General features: G+C 52.4%; 1 protein-coding gene across 1 annotated transcript; it reads left to right on the top strand.

Moving 5' to 3' along the window:
* The first annotated feature begins 2,873 nt into the window (after positions 1 to 2,873).
* On the top strand, positions 2,874 to 19,567 carry CDX1 (caudal type homeobox 1). The gene is made up of 3 exons (XM_059060992.2): positions 2,874 to 3,867; positions 17,836 to 17,981; positions 18,540 to 19,567. Exons 1-3 carry the CDS (start codon positions 3,435 to 3,437, stop codon positions 18,750 to 18,752), a joined length of 792 nt encoding a protein of 263 aa, XP_058916975.1. The 5' UTR covers positions 2,874 to 3,434; the 3' UTR covers positions 18,753 to 19,567.
* The last annotated feature ends 303 nt before the right edge of the window (positions 19,568 to 19,870 follow it).

Below are 19,870 nucleotides of genomic sequence, written 5' to 3'. Positions count from 1 at the left end.
ACCACCCAAGTCCTGGACACCCGCCCAGCTTCCTTGCAGCTTTCAGGCTTCCCATCTCTCCTCTGGCTCATTCTCCACACACCAGCCACAGCCCCCTTCCCACAACGCAAAACCCTTGATAACAACCTCCCATACCCCTCATCAGGCCTGTCCTGCTGGGCCTTGCTCTGCCTCTCTCCACGCTCCTCTCCTGCCCCCATCTTGTGCGCCCCCCACCCATCACTGAACTCCAAATTGGTCTTCCAGTTCTGGAGGACCACGTGTCCCCTCCAGCCTCAACCCCTCTGCCCACAGTGTCCCTCCCTGCTCCCCAGGGCCTTGACTCATATGTCACTTCCTCTTGCAAGACTTCCATGTCTCTTCCCTTTGGGAAAACTCTCCGGATTCCTGGCCCTCACCGAGATGTAATTTTGCCCCTATTTGTGATCATTTGATTCGTACCTGCTTCTCCCCCTTCCCCTTCTGTAAGCACCCCAAGGGCAGAGCCTCACTCAGTACCTGACACGGGGTCAGCACAAAGGAGGAATGTTAATACACATTTGTCAAACATATGAACACATGAACAAATGAATTCCTATACCTAGTCCCAAACTTTAAGCCTTCCATCTAGGTCTGATGTAGCATATTCTTGGAATTAGAGGGCACCTAGAGGGCACCAACTTTCTCTCTCCCTGCGATAGGCATCCTTTCAGCAGAATCCCTGAATGGGGACCTCCAGCAGTCACCTGCATACCTTCTCTGATGGTGAGCTCACTCTCTCTTTCACGACCCCCCTCTAGAGAGCACTTTACTATGGGTGGGTTGGAATCCATTTCTGTGCCTGCAGCTTTCTCTCTCAGGTCTTAGGTCTGCCCTGTCCCCCGCCCCAAACTCAGACCTCAAGTCACTCTCCAGGTCTTTTCTTCCTCCATTCTGAGCAGTCCTGGTTACATCAACTCAGACAGTAGAGCCCAGTCCTCTTGGGTCTCTTCTCCCTTCTCTGTATACTTTCCAGGTTCTCACTGACCCCTTGAAAAATTGGGTCCTGGGCAGAGCCCAGCACTCCAGAGGACTTGCTGAGCAAACTTTCACCAACACATCCACTTCCTGACCTTCTCTGCTAAGGCAGTCATGAGCTCATCCATGTCAGCCACAACCCAGGCAGCCCACTCCCACAAACCTTCATTTTGCTGCATAAACGTGGGCATAACCCCTTTCCTTTCGGGGTCTCACTGTTTCCATCTGTGCAATGAAAAGAGTTCCTCACAGCAGGAAGGGGCACCCTGGGCATAATGTCCCTCACTCTGCTATAGTAGCCATCAGAGCTGCAGAAGAACAAGATTCTGACCAAGACCAGCTTCATGGGTGAGTCAACTGTGCAGTCACACAGGGCCCAGTGTTTAGAAGGGTCCCATGCTTGGCTGAATGCTCTACCGTTGCCATCTTGAAATTTATAATATTTTTTGAACAAGGGATCTCACGTTATCATTTTGCATTGGGCCCTGTAAATTGTGTCCTGATCCTGACACATCTGTCTAGCCCTGAGATGATGCTGACCTGCCCTAGCTAATGTGGTGACCCAAGGGACAGACAGCTTAAGTAGATAAGACCCTGATTCTGCCCACCTTCTGGGGGCCACATGTCCCTGAACATTTAGGGAGCTCCCAGGAAACGCTGGAGGATCAAATCCCATAGGGGGCTTCTGTGCAGTTCCTTGGCCCTGAACCTCCTGTGGGGAGGGAACGCATCTCCCACAGGCCTTCTGATCCAAAGCCCTGTCCTTCATGAATCCTTCCCCAAATCCCTCTACTTTGCTCCCCACTCCCGGTTCACTGATGGCCTCTCAACTATTTAACACCCCCCGCAGCCCCATAGCTGTGAAATGTTTGGCAGTCTTTAATTGGGCAAGGTGCAGGGAGATGTATGATACATTTAAAATACAAGAGAGCCCCAGCTATAATAAATAGATCAGGGCTTTAGGATAAGCCAACTATTAAAAAGACATCTTTGAATCAAATGAAACACTTTGAATATGAACTGGGTATTAGATAATACCCAGGACTTTGTGTTAATTTTTTTGAATTTTATTTTATTTATTTTTTTATAGAACAGGTTCTTATTAGTTATCTGTTTTATACATATTAGTGTATACATGTCAATTCCAATCTCCCAATTGATCACACCAACACCACCACCACTTTCCCCTCTTGGTGTCCATACATCTGTTCTCTACTTCTGTGTCTCTATTTCTGCCCTGCAAACTTGTTCATCTGTACCATTTTTCTAGGTTCCACATATATGCGTTAATATACGATATTTGCTTTTCTCTTTCTGACTTCCTTCACTCTGTATGACAGTCTCTAGATCCAGGAATCTGTGTTAATTTTGTTAGGTGTGATAATGGCATATTATGTAAGAAAATGTCCATATGTTTTAGAGATGCATGCTGAAGTATGTAGGGGTAAAATGACATGATGTTTGAAATTTCTTTTAAAATACTTTAGCAAAAAAAGGGAAGCGAGTCAGTTAAATAAGCGTGGCAAAATCTTGATAACGGTTGAAACTGGTGATGGGTATATAGTGATTCACTCTTCAATTCTACTTTTGTGTATGTTTGAAACGTCTCATTAAAATAAAGGTGGGAGTGAGGGCGGGGGTAGGGGGGTTGCCAAGAGAATTGTGAGAAGTTCGCTAGAATGTCTCTAAAAGAATGTCGCTACACCACCTCTCTAAGAACTTTCTCTAGAGAGCCAACTCAGGTGAACTCCCCAATTGTTTGCAGACTCGTGTATGTGCATATGTGCATTTTTCCCCGGGGGGGGGAAACATCTACAGCTTTCATGAGACACTCAGAGGGGTCGTGACCCCTCCTCTCCCTCCCTCCCCCGCAATAGATTAAGGACCCGCTACCTTAAAGACTGGAACCCCGTTTGAAGTCAGCGTTTCCTCCCCTTCACCTCCAACTGGTCCCTGCGGACTGCGCCACAGGCCGGGTGTGGCTGCGTGACGCTGCCCTGGAGACCCCGCACCCCTCGGATCCCTTCTCTCCACCTGTAAAAGGGGGTTGCGGGGCGGTCGAGGTGTTCGGGCGATTAGGCTGGGGCCTCGCAGGACACTCCCACACCTAGCGATGCCTCGACGCTCGCTCAGGATGCGCCCTCCGCGCCCCCAACCCCCCTTGGCCCCGGCGTCCACCTCCCGCTTGGGGCGGCAATTTGTCTCCTTTTGAACCCCCCGCCCCCGACGGGTTTCCCCCTTTGATTCGCGGCCTGGAGGCTCCCCCCGCTTTGAAATGCAAACCCGCCTCGGCTGGGGCCGCAGCGGCCCTGAGCTATAAAAGGCTTGGGTGGGGCGGGCGGCGGCAGGGCTGGGAGTTCAGGTGAGCAGTTGCTCGTCGGGGCGGCCGGCTGCGGCGGCTCCAGGGCCCAGCATGCGCGGGGGGCCCCGCGGCCACCATGTACGTGGGCTATGTGCTGGACAAGGAATCCCCCGTGTACCCCGGCCCCTCCAGGCCCGCCAGTCTCGGCCTGGGCCCGCAAGCCTACGGGCCCCCGCCGCCTCCGCAGTACCCCGACTTCACCGGCTACTCTCACGTGGAGCCGGGTCCCGTGCCCCCTGCGGCCTGGAGCGCGCCCTTCTCTGCGCCCAAGGACGAATGGACCGCCGCCTACGGCCCGGGCCCTGCGGCCCCCACCGCCAGCCCGGCCTCGCTGGCATTCGGGCCCCCTCCGGACTTTAGCGCGGTGCCCGCGCCCCCGGGGCCTGGGCCGGGTCTCCTGGCGCAGACCCTCGGCGGCCCAGGCGCACCGTCCTCACCCGGAGCGCAAAGGCGGACGCCCTACGAGTGGATGCGGCGCAGCGTGGCGGCCGGAGGCGGCGGTGGCAGCGGTAAGCACCCCTCCCTCACCCTGCGCCTCTGGACGGTTCCCCTGGGCGCTGGCAGGTGCTAGAGCGAGGCCCCGGCCGCCCCCTGTCTGACCTCTGCCCCGGCCCTGCTTGGGTTCCAGAGTGAGCCCCTCCCGACTCTGTCCCTGGGGGCTGTTCTCTCAGCTTCCGCCTTCTGAATCCTGGAGCCTTGGGAAGCACAATCTGTCTTTCCCTGTAGACAGGGAGACTGAGACCCCAGCCATGAAGAATGATGCCTTGTGGTTGCGTGACAAGGCCGGAACTAGACACAGGTCCCCAGACCTTTATCCCAGGGTAAACTTTTAGCAACACTGGCCCTGGTGGTCATCTGTTTCATGCACCCCTATCCCAGCCCCAAAGAGGGGCTGCAAACCCCCAAAGGACATGCACTGATTATGTGAACACCCATAAGTCACTTCCCTTTCCAGGTCTCAGTCCCCCATCAATACAACAAAGAGATTGGTGGGTCATATCATTTGGACTAAAAAAGAGCCCTCTTTGGTTAGATTGGTGGTGGTGAAGGGTCCCTACCTTACCATCCCAGGGCTCGCCCTGAACTCTTGACCCTGGGGGAGGGGAAAGTAGGAGCAGTTGGGAAGGTGGCTACTGTTTGGCTCCTGAGCCTGTGAACCTCCTGCCCCCAGGCAGGCCTCTTGGATCCACCCTCTTCAAAGGCAGGGGAGGGGGCAGGACAAAGGCTCAACTTTAATGAAGGGAGGCCTGACCTCCTTCATAGTTCCCCCCTTTGTCATGTAACAGGCTGGGCCTTGGCTCGGTAGTGACTCCTGTCGGCCAGAAAGTGAACATGATACCCATTGTCCCGACTGTGTCCGGCCTGTCCTGACAAAGACCACCTGGCCTTAGGGGCGGGAAGTTGGCCTGCCCACCCTTTGATGTCCAGCCCCTCCTCCCTTTCCCGCAGCTGGGAGCGAGACTAGGACATCCCCCACCTCCTCTCTCTCTTCACCTCCATGTCCCCACACACTCCCAGCAGATGCTGGGGAGGGCTGATCAGCAGCTACAGGTTTGGCTGTATTTGTACCACCTCCTTGGGAGTCCCAGGGACACAGAACCTCCTGTCTGCCTCTGGAGGCCTCAGAGGACTGGGGTTTCTGTCCTAGCTGTGCCACTTGTCTCTGTGGCCCCTTGGCTAAATAATAACAGCTAATGTTTATGGAACACTTACTAACGGAGAGGGCACTGACCTAATATCTTTTAATTCTTATAACTTTATCATAGGTGCTATTATCACCCCCGTTTTCAAGATGAAGAAACTATGGCATAGAGAGGTTACAGAGTTGTGCAAGTATAGTTATATCTACATAACCAGTAAATGGTGGGGCTGGGATTTGACCAAGCCTGTGCTCTAATCCTCTGAACAGCGTCTTTTAAATCAGCCATCTTTTCTGGGTCTCAGTTTTACCATCCCATGAGAGGGAAGGGTCTTGTACCTTTGTCTGAGTTATGAAAGGACCCCTTTGTGAAATCTGATGGGAAGTATAAATGTTCTCCCTAGAAAAAAAGTGTTTCCTAATTGGGAAGACAACTTCAGGGGTTCTAAAGGCCCCCAGAAGCTTGATCCATAAACCTCGGTTGAGAATTTTGCATTAGATTATATGAGAGGAAGTGTCTGGGTCCTGCGTTCTGTGTCTGTGTCTGTTCCCCGAAGAAGGAAGCCCACTTTTCCTGCTCCTTTATTCTGGTTGTTACTTCCTGCTGATCAGGCGGCTTTGGAGATGGATGGGGAGGTTCCCCAGGGGTGGGGACTTGGAGAGAGGCCAGCACTGTGTGAGGGGGAGAGAGTGGGTCAGTGGGGGTCAGAGGACTGTTAGGAGCCCTGGTGAGCTTCCAGGCTGTGTGATGTCAGGCAAGTCACGTCCCTCTGGGCACTGGAGCTGCCGAACTCAGTTCAGCTCTGCTCTCGGAAGTCATTTGGAAACCGTTGTCCCTGGGCACATAGGGGACGTAGGAGTAACTCTGCCCAAAGGCAAAAGTCCTTTCCACCCTCACTCCCAGAAAGTAAAAGGAAGGGCCAAGGGAGGTTTGGGGGCTCCTGAGGAAAGTGGCCGCCCCAGGAGCCAGGTGAGAGCCGAAGGTAGAAGGTAGAAGCTGCTGCCTGTCCACTCAGGCAGCATCTGACTGTGACTCTTGAGGTGGGGGCAGAATTGGGGTGGGGTTACAGACCCTCCCTGAGAGAGAGGCCAAGCCCCTCTCCCCTTTGGCCTCAGTTTCTCCTTCTGGGCAATGAAGATACAGGGTGTTTCCTGGGTAGGGCTGTTGTCTGGGACAGCAGAGGGTAGGTCAGTGCATGCCATTCTCCCCAAATGTTGCTGGTCACCTGTTCTTATTGTACCCTTCTTGCCCCTTCTTCCCCCTTCTGTGCCTCTAGCATTCTAGAATATCTGAACTGGACGGTTAGAGAGCAGACACACAGATGGGAAACTGAAGCCTGGAGATTTTAAGGCATGTTCCAGTTTCACACAAGTGGAGGCTGGGCTGGGATATATGTTGGATGAGTCAGTTTAAAATTTTCCAGTGGCTTCCCATTATATTTAGGGAAAAATCTACACTCCTTCCTGAGTTCTACAAAGCTATATGCGCTACTGCAGGCAGATCTTGTACACATACTGTTCCCTCTCCCTGGAAAACTCTTTCCCCAGACTCTCTGCAGGCTCTTTCTCACCATTCAGGTCTTAGCTTAATGGCTACCTCCTCAGAGAGGTCCTCCTTGATGTTCTAAAGTAGGCACCCCCACAATACCCATTGATCATCTTTGCCATGTTTCCTTCAGAGTAACTTACTTATTTGTGTGTTTTTGTGTTGTCTATTCCCACACCCACTGACCAAGGTAAACTCCTGTGAAGTCCAGAACCGTGTCTATTTGACCCATGACTACATTCCAGGCACCCAGCTCAGTGTGTGGCATTTAGTAGGTGCTCAATACGTTTTGTTGAATGAATGAACAGGGCAAGTGTGAGGGACAGTAAGACAGCTCTGGGAGAAGAGGGGAGAGATGAGATCTCAACCTGGAGATGGGACCCACGACTGTCCAGCCGAGCAGCTCATGCCAGTGGTGGAAGCCTGGTTGCCCGCTTCTCCCTACTCCATGGATGGGACAGTACTCCATGCTCACCTGGGGAATTGGCGTTGCTGAGGCTGGGACTAAGATGCCAGCTTTCCCTAAGGAGGGGGCAGGGAAGATGGGGAAGATGTGGAAGAGGCTGTTATGTTGTCCATTAACCAGTTCTGAGTGATGACTTTCACTTGACTGAGGCCAGGATAGGAAATGACTACAAGGGACTCTTTTTTTTTTTTTTTTTTTTTCTGTCTTCCCCGTTTGCATCTATAAATATCAGCATTTTCCTTAGGAAGGTTCTAAATTATCCTTCTGCTGAAGGCTCAGCCTCCAATTCCTTGTGAATAGTTTATCACGGGTTAATGGCCCACTGGGGTGGCTGAGGTCCCATACAAGTCGGGAGATGTCCGCTCAGATGGTGAGACTCTTGCAGCAGGGTTTAGACCTTGGTCCATCCCCGTCCCCTTTCAGATAGAGAAACTGAGGCCCGTGGAGTGGATGAACCCTCCTCTCTCCATCACATCCTAGACCCTCTCCCTTGGCCCATTGCCACAGTCACCAACCTGGCCTCTCACCTTCAGCCTCTGTCTGATGCCCTAGCCTCCCTCTAAAACCATGGCTCCCCACTGCAATGGAACTGCCATTTCATTTTATGCCATTTCATTGCTGTAAAATCCAGCTCCATTTCAGAGCCCTCTTGAGAACTGGCCCCAACCCAATCTTGAAGCCACTCTCCCGTTAAGTCTGCCGAGATACAGAAATGCTTACCTGGGACAGTTAAGAGTCCAGCTTGGGAGCCTCAGGCCTGGGATTGCATTTCTGTCCGAAGCTGCATTAACCTCAGGCAAGTTAATTTGGATCATTTCTCTGAGCCTCAGCTTATTCCACTGTAACATTAAGATAATAAGATTACACCTTAAAGCGATGGTGCCAGTAGAGCATAGCCCTGATCCTGGCATAAAGTAGGCGCTCAGTGCACTGGTGCCTGTGACCATCTCTACCAGTCCTTAGCAGGTGCATGCGAGCACACACCTCACACTCCCTGCCTCTCTATTATGCGTCCCTTGACCTGAACTGCCCTCCCTTCCCTCTCCTACATGTTTACCAGGTCAAATGCTGCTTCTTCTCCAAGGCCACCTCCTCTAGGAAGCCCTCCTTGGTTCCCTCCCCTACAAACAATGTACCAGGCCCTTGTTTTGAACAACATTTATTACGGACTGTCTTGTTGATCCCTGCCATCTGCCATCTGTTATCCCCTCAAGGAGCAGTGCTAATCAGTCCTGTCCTTCTTACTATACCTTGCACATTGTAGGAGCTCACGATAAAGCTAATAACTGTGGCATCAGCTGAGTCTTTACCATATGCCAGACACTGTGCCAAGAACTTTGTATGGATGATCTCACTTAAGTCTCATAACAACTCTAAGAGGTGTGAGGATCTATTATTAGCTTCATTTTACAGATAAAGTTAATGAGGCTCAGAGAGGGTAAGGTGGCTTGTCCAAGCTCACACAGCTGGGATACTGCTGCACAGTGTTCAAACCTAGACTCTACAGCCTAATGAGCATCTATCAAATAAAGCAACATACTCAGAATGGGAGCCCAAGACCCCTCCCCATGTGCATTCGAGTCCAGGTGGGGAAAAGGAGGCCAGTCAGAGATGAGCTGTAAGAGGCTGGAGGGGGAGGATGGGCACAGCAGGTGCCGGGCTGTTTAAAACTGGTTCTCAAGGCAGAAACTCCATTTGACACCTCATCTCTCAGATGTACCTGGGAAGGGGGGAGTGACCCAGTTAGAAGGTGGCAGAAGGCTTTTTTCGGTTGGGTGTTCCCACACATGCACACTTTGGGAGATATTGCTGCTGAGAGCTTGGGGAACTGTTCTGAAGGTCCAAAACAGCTTTGTTAGCAGCAAGCCTGGCTTGTCGATGAGGACTTATCTTAATAAGATGACACCTCAAGTTTCTGTCCTGGAGCTCTTGGGATTTGGAAACAACATTTACATCTGGAGTCAAGTCCATCACCATGTTAACATGCTAAGCCCTTCCCCTGTCATACTCACCCATCAACCTTATAGGGATGCCCCACATAGATCCCTCAGTATCACCAGAGAGAGGGAGCAGGTGTTAGTGAAAGCCGAGACTGACACTCCAGGCTCAACCCCCTCTGATGTCTTCCCATTTCTCTTCAAGTCAAATCCAAACCCCTCACCCCAGGGCTCAAAGCCCTGCTAGCCTCTCCAGGCTCATCACATGCGTCTCTCATTCAGTCACATAGGCTGGCAGGCGGTAATAGTCTCTGAGTCTCTCTTCTGTGCCAAACATTCTGCTAGGTGCTAGAGATTCCTGCCAGAACAAGCAGACAGGGTTCCTCACAGAGCTGGTCCTCTGTTGCTGCTCTCTGCCTTAGGGCATTTGCACATGCTGTTCTGTCTTCCTGGGATATTCTTCCCCATTGGTGACATGGAAACCTCCTTCTCAACCATCATATCTTGGCTTAAATGTCACCTCCTCCAGGAGACCTGTCCCAAGCTAAATAAAGTAGGTTCCCTCCCACCACTTTAATCTAGCTCTCAGCTCCATTGCTTTCCTTCACACTAATCACAGTTCATAATTATTTCATTTGTTTGTTTGTAATCTACCCCCACCCATGAAAAACAGGAATGAACTGTTTAACAAGTAAGTACCGAGCACCTCCCATAGTAATAAAATGAACTAGCATCTATTGCGTACTCGCTATTTTTTCAAGTGCAGGTATTTTCGACCCCAGAACAGCACATTTCTCCATTCGATTAGTGACTTTGACTAAGGCTGTGGGAGCAGTGGAGCTGGACAGAAGGATGTCCTTTAGAGGTTGAGCCACCAGCTGATGGACTGGATGTGGGAAGTGGGGGAAGTGCCACCTAGGCTTTTGGCCTGAGTGGCTGGAGGATGGGGGCCATTTACTGCGAGGAGAAGACCAGGAAGCAGTAGCTCTGTGTTAAGTTTAACAAGGATTCATCAAGTACTCGCTGTGTGTGTCTGGCACTGTTGTGGAACCAAATGAGCAAGGTGGCATGGTCTCTACCCTCGCAGAGAATTCAGGGAGCCAGGAACCAAGGGGAGGGGATTTGCCAAGGTTCCTCAATGAGCTAGAAAAGGACTGGAGTCCAGAGCCCTATGCTGCACCTCCGCCCCAAATGTGACTCTTCAGGACCCATACCTCGCCTGTGGATGATTAGGCAGGGACTTCACCTCCAGACCAGAGGAGGATGGCCAGGGTAGGGCAGAGGCCTGGAAACTCCACCAGGAAACAGCTGGTGGCCTCAAGTTGTTCAGCCCGGAAGAAGACATGAAGGGATGCAGTTGCTGCTCGCAACTCTAAGAAGGGCTGTTCTAGGCCAAGAGTGCCCCTAATTTCTGGTGCCCCTTGTGGAAAATCCTGGGAAGAATATAAATGGGTGATGGATGCAAGAACAGGCCGCTTTGTAGATAGTCCAAGCAGTCTGGTTAGGTATGCTATGAGGGTGTGGGCATCTGGCCCTGGCTGGGAGTTTGGTCTAGTCGTGTTGTCCAATAGAACTTTCTATAGCTCTAGATCTATGCTGTTCAGTGTGCTAGCCACTAGCTACACGTGTCTGTTGAGCACTTGCTATATGGTTAGTGTGACTAAAGAGTTGAATTTTTAATTCCACTTAATTTTAATTTACATAGCCACACATGGCTAGTAGCTGTCATATAGGACAGTGCAGGAAAATCCCTCTCAAGAGTTTCTAGAATGTAATCTATTCCAGATGGGCTCCTTATTCTCCACTGAGGAATCTCTCTTGCCTCTTTTGTCTCTGCAGTCATCATCTTCTTCTTCTTCCTCCTCCTCCTTCTTCTTCATCATTGTCACAGATAGCTTTTATTACTAACTACCTTGTTAAAGAAATCATCACATCTGATCTCCACAGCTACCATGTCTAAAGGAGACATTCATGTCCTCATTTCACAGATGAGTAAACTGGGATTCAGAGAGGTGTAGTGACTTGCCTGGGTTCCCACTGCTGGCACATCGCCTGACTGGGTTAGAACCACTGCGTCTATCTGACTCTGAAGTTTCTGTCCTCTTCACTGCTTCTCGTAGCCATGTCAGATTGTGGACCTCCTTGGGAAGACAGGAGAGGGGAAGAGGCCTGGGAGAAGGAGGGGGCGGTGCTGACTGAGTGCTGTGACTAGGAAGGAGGGTGACAGTGGGGTGGAGAAGCTTGCCTAAGGCTACAGGGCCCCTGAGTGTGGCTGGCCTGCCTATCCTTCTCTCATCTCACCCCACCCCCATACCAGCCTCGCCCCTGCTCCAGGAATGAGCAGGGATGAATGGGGAACTGTGCTAGAGCAGCCTGGGACTGGAAAACCAGCCGGAACAAGGACCAGTCATGGGCCCAGTAGAGAGCCTCATTGCCCAGGGAGGATATCCATCCACCATTGAACTGGGTGGGTCAGGGCTGCTGCAGCGGAAGTCCCACCCACTGGTGGTACAGATGAGGAAATGGGTCCAAGCTGAACATCACATGTCCGGCTGGTAGCCTGGCCAGACCTCCCCACCCCCAGGCCAATGTTCTTTGCCCTGCTGCTCCCCATCAAGCAGCATTCCTCCCTCTCCCAAGGGATCCCTCCAACATCCACTTCTGCAAATAGCTCAGTTTTCCTTGTCCTGTCCACAGCTCTTTGCCCTTTGCAAACTGCTTTCACACCCATTCTGTTCCCTGGGGGAAGGAAAGCCCAGAGAAATTCAATCACTTGTCACGTCCTTTAGCTAAGGATGCAGACCTGGGCTCAGTTCCTTAAGGGAGGACTCAGAGCTACACAGAAGTTCAGAATCTACAGGGCCCTTGGTTCTGACACCAAACCTTCTTCTGATGCACAGGAGAAACTGAGGCCCAGAGAGGAGAAGTGACTTATTTAAGGCCACACAGATGGCACAGAACTGGGACCAGGACCTACTGACTCCAGCTGGTGGTTCAGAATCCCCTCTGGTAGGCTTGTTAAAGATGGCAGGGAGACCAGGATGCAATAGATCTGAGAGCTTGGGAATATGTATTTTTAACAAGCATCCATGCATGCATATGTGCATTCCTGTGTGTGTGTGTGTGTGTGTGTGTGTTGGTCGGGGTTGGGGGGATTTTGTACAGCCAGTGGGGCTGGACCACACAGAGAGGGGTTATGGATTTGTGTTCCAAGCCCTAGGGCTAGAGCTGGCAGTGTCATCCCTCAGGGCCACAAATCTTGCAGGAAGAGGTCAAAGGAAGTGCTGAGCCAGAGGCCACTCAATTTTCCTGGAGCCACCTACCCCACCCTGGGGGCAGAGGCTGAACTCTGGCCCAGGCTAAATGGGGAGGCCCCACTGCAGACCGCCAGGCTCCTGCCCTCTATCCTCCAGCTGGGCAGGCCTAGTTTCTAGACTCTCAGACAGGGAAATCAGTCTTAGAATTCTTTCAGCAATAATAACAAATATAATCAGAGCATCAACAAACATTGGGAGCTTCATGTTTCCAAGTTGGAAGGGACCTTATAAATAAACAGTCTCATCCAACACACAACCCATTGCTCACATCCATTTCCCAGGATCCCTGACATGTGGTTATCCCACCATGGAAATGAATAAGATCTACCTTTCCCTGTGTACCTACTGTGTGCCAGGTACTGTGCTAGGCATCATTCATCCATCCATCTCAAGTGATCCCCTGTACACCCGAGGGTTGGAGATCATTATGGGAGACCTTACACGGGGCCATAGGTTTTAATGCTGTTTCTGAGGCTAGACAGACCTGGGCTAAATCCCACCTTCCAGATGTGCAGACCTTGCTGAAACTCAGTTTTCTCATCTGTAAACTAGGGATAACAGTTGCACAGCTTCATAGGTTGTTGAGAGATGTATGCAAAGTGCCTGACACATGGACATATTGGCCATTATTAGAATAATAATCCCCATTTTATAGATACAGAATTTGGGGCTCAGAGAGGTGAGGTGTCCTAGGTCACCTGGAGAGCTATTCAAGTATCAAATCCCAGAGGCCCCCTTCAGTCCCATTGAGTCTGAACTTCTGGGACAGAATCTGTGCTTTTAAGAAGCTCCCCGGGGACTTTCCTGGTGGCGCAGTGGTTAAGAATCCGCCTGCCAATGCAGGGGACACGGGTTCGAGCCCTGGTCTGGGAAGATCCCACATGATGAACAGCAACTAAGCCCACGCGCCACAACTACTGAGCCTGCGCTCTAGGGCCCGCGAGCCACAACTGCTGAGCCCATGTGTCACAACTACTGAAGCCTGTGCACCTAGAGCCTGTGCTCTGCAACAAGAGAAGCCACCGCAGTGAGAAGAAGCCCGCGCACCACAACAAAGGGTAGCCCCAGCTCGCCGCAACTAGAGAAAGCCCGTGCACAGCAACGAAGACCCAATGCAGCCAAAAATAAAAATAAATAAATAAATATATATATAAAAATAAGAAGAAGAAAAAAAAACTTAAAAAAAAAAAAAAAAAGCTCCCCAGGCAGTTCTGAGACTGCTGGTCAGGTATTTAGAACCATTAGCCTGGAGCTTCCCAGGACCTCTACTGTGCATGCTTTAGGGATGGGAAGTTTGCTACCTCCATGGCAGCCTGGTGCATATGGATGGGCCATTCCTCACATCCCACAGCCAGAGCAGAGAGAAAGTCTCTCATTTGGAGAGTTATCCAAGGCTCTTCTCTCCCCATGCTTCACCCCTAAGAGCTGGTAGGGGGGCTCCCACCCTCCCTCCCACCTACTTGCACTGGCATCTGGCCCAGAGGGTTATTCATTAGGTGGCTGGGAGTGGCCTGGCCCCCATCAGACACCTGTTACAGGAGCGCGGACTTCCCTCTTAGGCCCAGTGTCCCAAGGGCCTGTAAATCATTCATCCTGGGCCCTCTTCCTGCCCCGCCACTGTCACGCACCTCCCTGCCCCCTCTCTTCTGGGCCTCCAGGGTGGCACAGGTGTTCACAGGACGGCACAGGAGGTTTACTCCTGGTAGTGGGGAGTTCTGGCCCAGAGCTGGGACTGGAGCCCAGGGCTCCTGATTGTCATCAAAAATACAAATTCACATCTGCACGCGGTAAAAATTTAAATATCCCAAAGACTCCCTCCCACCTATGGCTCCCCAGCCTCTAGTCCCCTCTCCAAGGCACGCCAACCCCCATTACTTGTTTCTTGTGTATTCTTTCAGAAAGAACTCGATGCACAAACATGTTTGAGTGAGTGTGTGTGTGTGTGTGCATAGTCCATTTTTATACAAAAAGAGCAACGTACAATTTACAACATTTTGCCTTTTTTTAAACTTAACAATATATTTTTAGAAATTGCTCCATATTGGCATCTACGGAGTTTTATAATTTCTTTTTAGTGACTGCGTAGTGCTCCTCTCCATGGAGGTACCATCTCTGATCTTATTAAGCGGTCCTGACTCATAGACATGTACATTGTCCTTAGTTCTGTGCTATTTGAAACAGCTACCTCTTTGGGTATTTTTCTGTGGGATTGATCCCTAGAAGTGGGATTAATGAGTCAAAGGGCATATGCATGTTAAATGAGGCTGAGATCACCAAGTTGGGCCCCAAGGAAGATGTCCCCTTATCACCCCTCTGGACAGCAGCTGGGACTCCCTGGCTCCGGGACCACACAGCGCGATATCAAACATTTTGTTTTTGGCAGAGCCATTTTCTTAGCAATAAAATTGTGTGCTTTGAGCAACTCCACCAGATAGAAGTGGCCGATGTGTTCCTGAGCACACCAGCCCTTCTCTTGGGTTCAGGGAGGGGGTGACAGGACCTGTAGGCTGGGTCTTCACTGACAGGCTTGCTAGAGTCTGTAACTATGCAGAGAGGAGTAACTATGCAGCTAGAGTCCCATCTCTCATCTAATTCCCTCTGTCCCCCAACTCAAAAGAGCCTGGCTGGAAGTCAGGAAACCTGAGCCCAGGTTTATATACCAACCACTACCAGAAAGGATGGCCCTCAGCAAGTGCCCTTTTCTGAGCCTCAATTTCTCCCAACTATGAAATGGGTGCAGTGGATCCCCACTTGCTCATCAGGAAGGATGAGACCAAGGGTTGGGTTCCTGAGGGAAGGGGGGTCTCTTTATAATCTCTCAGGCTGAGGTCTAGGTGGGCAGGGAGCCTCCTGCCCCTACCTCAGGCTGTGAATCTTCAAGGCATTTTCAACCTGTGGGCCATCCAGCCCCGGCCCAGGGCTTTCAGGGATCTGCCCTCACCATGGTCTGGACCCTCTCTTCCCAGAAATACAAGTAGATGGGTGGTCTGTTGTTTGAGCTTCTGCTGCCAATGCTTAGAGGGCCCTATAGCAGTCTCTGTGGACCCTAAATCTGGTGGGGTGAGGAGTTGTGCATTAGAGCAGGAGCGAGACCTGCAGGCCTGGTGACATGGCCTTGGGCAAGTCCACACCACCCTGGGGCTTCAATGACCCTGACTGTACAGGGAGGTTGGACCAGAAGGACTCACAAGACCTCTCTTATTTGGACCTCTGGACACTGTGTAACCATCCTGCACGTCAGTCTCTTCATCTATAAAGTGGGAGGAGACTAAACTCCCATGACCCCTTCTGGCTTTAGCCCAGTGAACCCAGTGGGGCTGTGGGTTCAGAGCTCTGCTGGGTTTCAGTGGTGGTGCATTAGGCAGAACAGTTTTTGAGCCGACGTTGAATTTTCTAGGTCAAGGAGGGGCCCCATCTGGAGCCAAGGCCTCAGCAGCCACTCCCTTGTCCCTTCCCTGGGCTAGGCCTGGCCAAGGGCCGAGGCTGTCCCGTGCTGCGTCGGTCAGTGGGCTGAGGTCCGTGGCTGTGGAAGAGTCCAGTGTGGTTCTGCTGCTCTTGGGCAGGAAGCCCAAGGAAAAGAGCCGAGGAACATGTGCTGTCTCCTGTTCCCTACAGACCCTTTGGCTCTGAGGAGCCCAGCGCTGCCCTGACAAGCTGTGTGGGCTGGAACGGCGCTGGTGGCGGGGGGGTGGTTAGCGCAGGGGTGCCGAGGAGCAGGTAGGCCCAGAGCTGGGGCCAGGGAGGTGAAGGCCAGGTTACTGCAGGGGGCCCTTGGCTGAAGTGGGATGGGGTCGATGGTTATGCAGACCTGCCATGGCCTGGTGGGACACATGGGTGGGTCTAAAAAGTGCTTGCACATGCCTCCTGTTTATAGCCGCAGGCTCAGCTTCTTACAAGGAAACTGGTGTTGAGTCCGGCCCCCACAGCAGCCCAGGCCAAGCATGACTCTTAATATCCTCACCAGACAGACCTCTGATCCCAGCCCGAAAGAGATCCCTGACATTAACCCAGTTGGTCCTCAAATCCACTTCCGGGGCCCAGGCTGAGCCTCGTGTGGAAGTCGAGCCAGCCCTGCCTGGGTTATGGCAGGTCTCCCCACACTTCCCCCTTCTCACCAATCTGTTCTCCATGCAGCAGCCAGAGTAATCTTAAATCCTACATCAGACCTCGTGTCTCCTCTGCTCAGAACCCTGCAATGGCTCCTGTCCCAGACGGAGTAAAACCCAGAGTCCCTTCCAGGACCCGTAGGCCCAGCTTGACCTGTCCGCTCCCTTGGCTCACGGCACTGCGGGTGCACCAGCCTCCTCACTGTTCCTTACTCTTCAGGTGGCAGGATACCCCCCATCAGGGCCTTTGCACCTACTGTTCCCTCCGCCTGGGAACCTCTTCCCCAGACAGCTGCGTTGGTCTTTCCCTCACCTCCTTTAGCTCTTTGCTTAAGTTCCCCTTCAAGGTAAGGCCTTAATGGACCACTCTATTTAAAATCACAGCCTCACTCCTCCCTAAATTCCTAGTCCTTCTTTTTCTCTGAAATACTTATCGTCAATCAACATATCAAATAATTTCCATATTTATTTTATTTTTATCCATCTCCCTCCACTAGAACCTAAGCTTCGTGAGGGCAGGGACTTTTTGTTTTGCTCACTGCTGTACCCAGCACTTGGCCACAGCAGGAACTCAGTAAATATTTGTAGGCTGATCTGAGTACTCCTGCTCTGTGCCTGGGCACAGGCTGGAGTGTAGATGGCTCTGGGCAGAGCGGTCCCCAGCCCTTGGTGCAGCCCCAGCTCAGGGCTTGGCACCTAGAACGAGGGCCTTCTGAGGAGCCTGACAGGTCCTGGGGAGCCACCGGCAGCCCCAGTCCTTTCTGTTTGATTGTGCGGCCACCAACCACCAGGCATTTGACAGGAATCGAGGAGCATGTACACCAGGGCAGTTCCTGCAAGCTTCCTGCTTCGGCATCCGGCTGTGGCTGCCCTTCCTGCTCTCCTTGCACACAGGAGAGAGGAGCAGCTGACGTCTCGTTATCTCAAGCTGCCCCTGCTGCCAGGTGTTCCTCCAAGACTCTAGTGCTCAGACCTGCGGTCTGAGGATCCCCAAATTGGAACCACCTGGGAGCTTGTGAAAAATGCAGATTCCACACCACGGCTTTCTACTTCACGTGCTCAGTGACGCGCTGGAAGCTGTGTTTTTCACAAGCTCCCCGCATGTCTGTTGTGCAGCCACACCTGGGAACTGTTGCACGAAAGCGGGTGGGTCTGGCAGTCAGAGTAGGGCTCTGGGTCAGGAGACTTGGCCTGAAACCCCCAACTCCACCCGCAGCTTGCTGGGTAACCCTGGGCAAGTTGCTTCCCCTCTCTGAGCCTTAGGGCCCCCCACATGGGCATGAGAACAGCGGTTGCCTCCTAGGTTGAGAGTCTCGAAGCCTGAGCCTGGGAGAATGACTGTTCCTCCCTCAAGGTCCTGCTTCAGGGGCCCTGGATTGCTCTTCCTCCTGGGAGCCCTGCCTTGGCCTTTTGCAAGCTCCCACCCCACCCCACTCACCTCTCCTCCTGGCACCTCTGCTTCTTAGGTAAGACCCGGACCAAGGACAAATACCGCGTGGTCTACACCGACCACCAGCGCCTGGAGCTGGAGAAGGAATTCCACTACAGCCGTTACATCACCATACGGCGGAAATCGGAGCTGGCCGCCAATCTGGGACTCACTGAACGTCAGGTGTGCGGGGCTCCCACCTCAGCCACAGGAGCAGTACCGGCAGCCTGGCCTCCAGGCTGCCAGGCAGATTACGGAGCTCAGTCGAGGGAGGAGAACAGAGAGGTTGTCTCCCAGCCATGGTCATACAACACAATAGAAACTGGGCCGCTGCCAATCTCCCGGCCAATTAAACCCAATATCCCTGACCACCGAAAGGGGGATGGGGGCCTGATTAGCTATAGGCTACAGCAGGCTTTGATCAGTGCTGTTTAAATCCAGAGGAGGGAGCAGTCACGGGGAAAACAGGGAAGGCTTCCTGGAGGAGGGGTGTTAGAGCTTGGCTTTGGAAGATGGAGAGGAAGAGGGTTACAGAGAAAGTTGTCTTAAGAGTAGGGGAGCAAGTTCCAGAGGGGGAGAACGTGTTCAGGGTCCATGAACAGTTGGGGTATAGCCGGAGCAAGAGGGAAGCCCCAAGCGCCACATCGAAAAACAAGAGCTCCACTGCCCTTCCTCTTTTCCTCTTGTTCTGTCATTCGGCCTCCCCACCGCCTACCCCATCTCTCTTCTCTGACCCCACAGGTAAAGATCTGGTTCCAAAACCGGCGGGCAAAGGAGCGCAAAGTGAACAAGAAGAAGCAGCAGCAGCAGCAGCAGCCTTCACAGCCACCCCCGCCCACCCACGATGTCACTGCCACTACAGCTGGGCCGCCCCTGGGGGGACTGTGCCCCAGCTCTGCCAGCCTCCTGGGCACCTCCTCCCCAATGCCTGTCAAGGAGGAGTACCTGCCGTAGTCCCCCGACCAGCCTTGTGGGCTGGGGGTCTTAAGGACTCAGGGGCTAGGAATGTGGCTCCTGTGGGGGCCCAGGAGGCCTCGTCTGAGTCCCAAGCCCTGCCACTGACCTGCTGAGTAACCTTGGACCAACCACCCATGCAGCCCCTGCAGCCCTTGGCCCATCTGTGCAGCGAGCCTGCTGGATGAGGACCTTTTCCAGCTCTGGTGATCTAGGCCTCAGGCGGACAAGGGAGCCTGTGGTGGGAGGTCTTAATCCCCAGGGGGCTAGGTGAGGGGGCCACCCAGCTCCTCCTCCATAGGCTCAAAGGTGGGAGGCTGATGTGAGGACTAGACTCCTGGAGAAAGGAGATGGAACCGAGAGAAATGGAAGGCTTGCAGACCGTGACCTGAGGGGAGGAGGGGGGAGGGTGTCAGCTCACACCTGCCTTTTCGTGCAGCCTCACCTCTACCTGCCCCCCACCACCCCGCCCCGGCGTAACATGCACCAGACCCTCTCCAGGCTGGATGCAAAGTGCAAAGCCTGCAGGATTGGGCCTGAGCAAGAAGCTCTGGTCCACAGAGCCATGTTCCCTCACTCAGATTCTCAGTGGAGATTCCAGGTTGTGGGGAAGGCCTCTGAAGGGGGACAGAGGGGCAGAGTCCATCCTGCCAAGTCTCTACCACCCCACCAGGCTGTCCCTCAGGGCCCAGGCCCCAGGGAGCCCCCAGAGAACTTTCTCTGGGCCAAGCGGACTCACAGCTGGGCAAGGGGTTGCACAGAGAGTGGAATCTCTTGGATGCAGCTTCAAGAATAAAATTTTTTTTCCTCTTTTTAAAAATGTATGAAAATCATTATACATAGCACGAAAGGAAAATGTTAAAGAAGTGTAAATCATCCTCACCCTTCTCAGCAACTGCATAGTCTCTCCTAGTCTCTGTAGGCCTACAACAAGGTCACCTTTAAAATACTTCTGAAAGATCAAAACAGGACATCATTAGAGTAAGTCTATGAGACTGTTAAATTTTAAGTCCATTTTGTAAGCAGAATCATCAGATTCAATATTTCAGTCTTTGGAATTTTTCAGATACTTTCAACTCAGGGTTTTCTTTCAACAGATGACATTCATTGGGCACCCC

The sequence above is a fragment of the Kogia breviceps genome, chromosome 4 (assembly GCF_026419965.1).
Source record: "Kogia breviceps isolate mKogBre1 chromosome 4, mKogBre1 haplotype 1, whole genome shotgun sequence".
NCBI classification, from domain to species: domain Eukaryota; kingdom Metazoa; phylum Chordata; class Mammalia; order Artiodactyla; family Physeteridae; genus Kogia; species Kogia breviceps.
The sequence above is the reverse complement of the archived record's forward strand: the minus strand, read 5'-3'. Positions and strand labels throughout refer to the sequence as shown.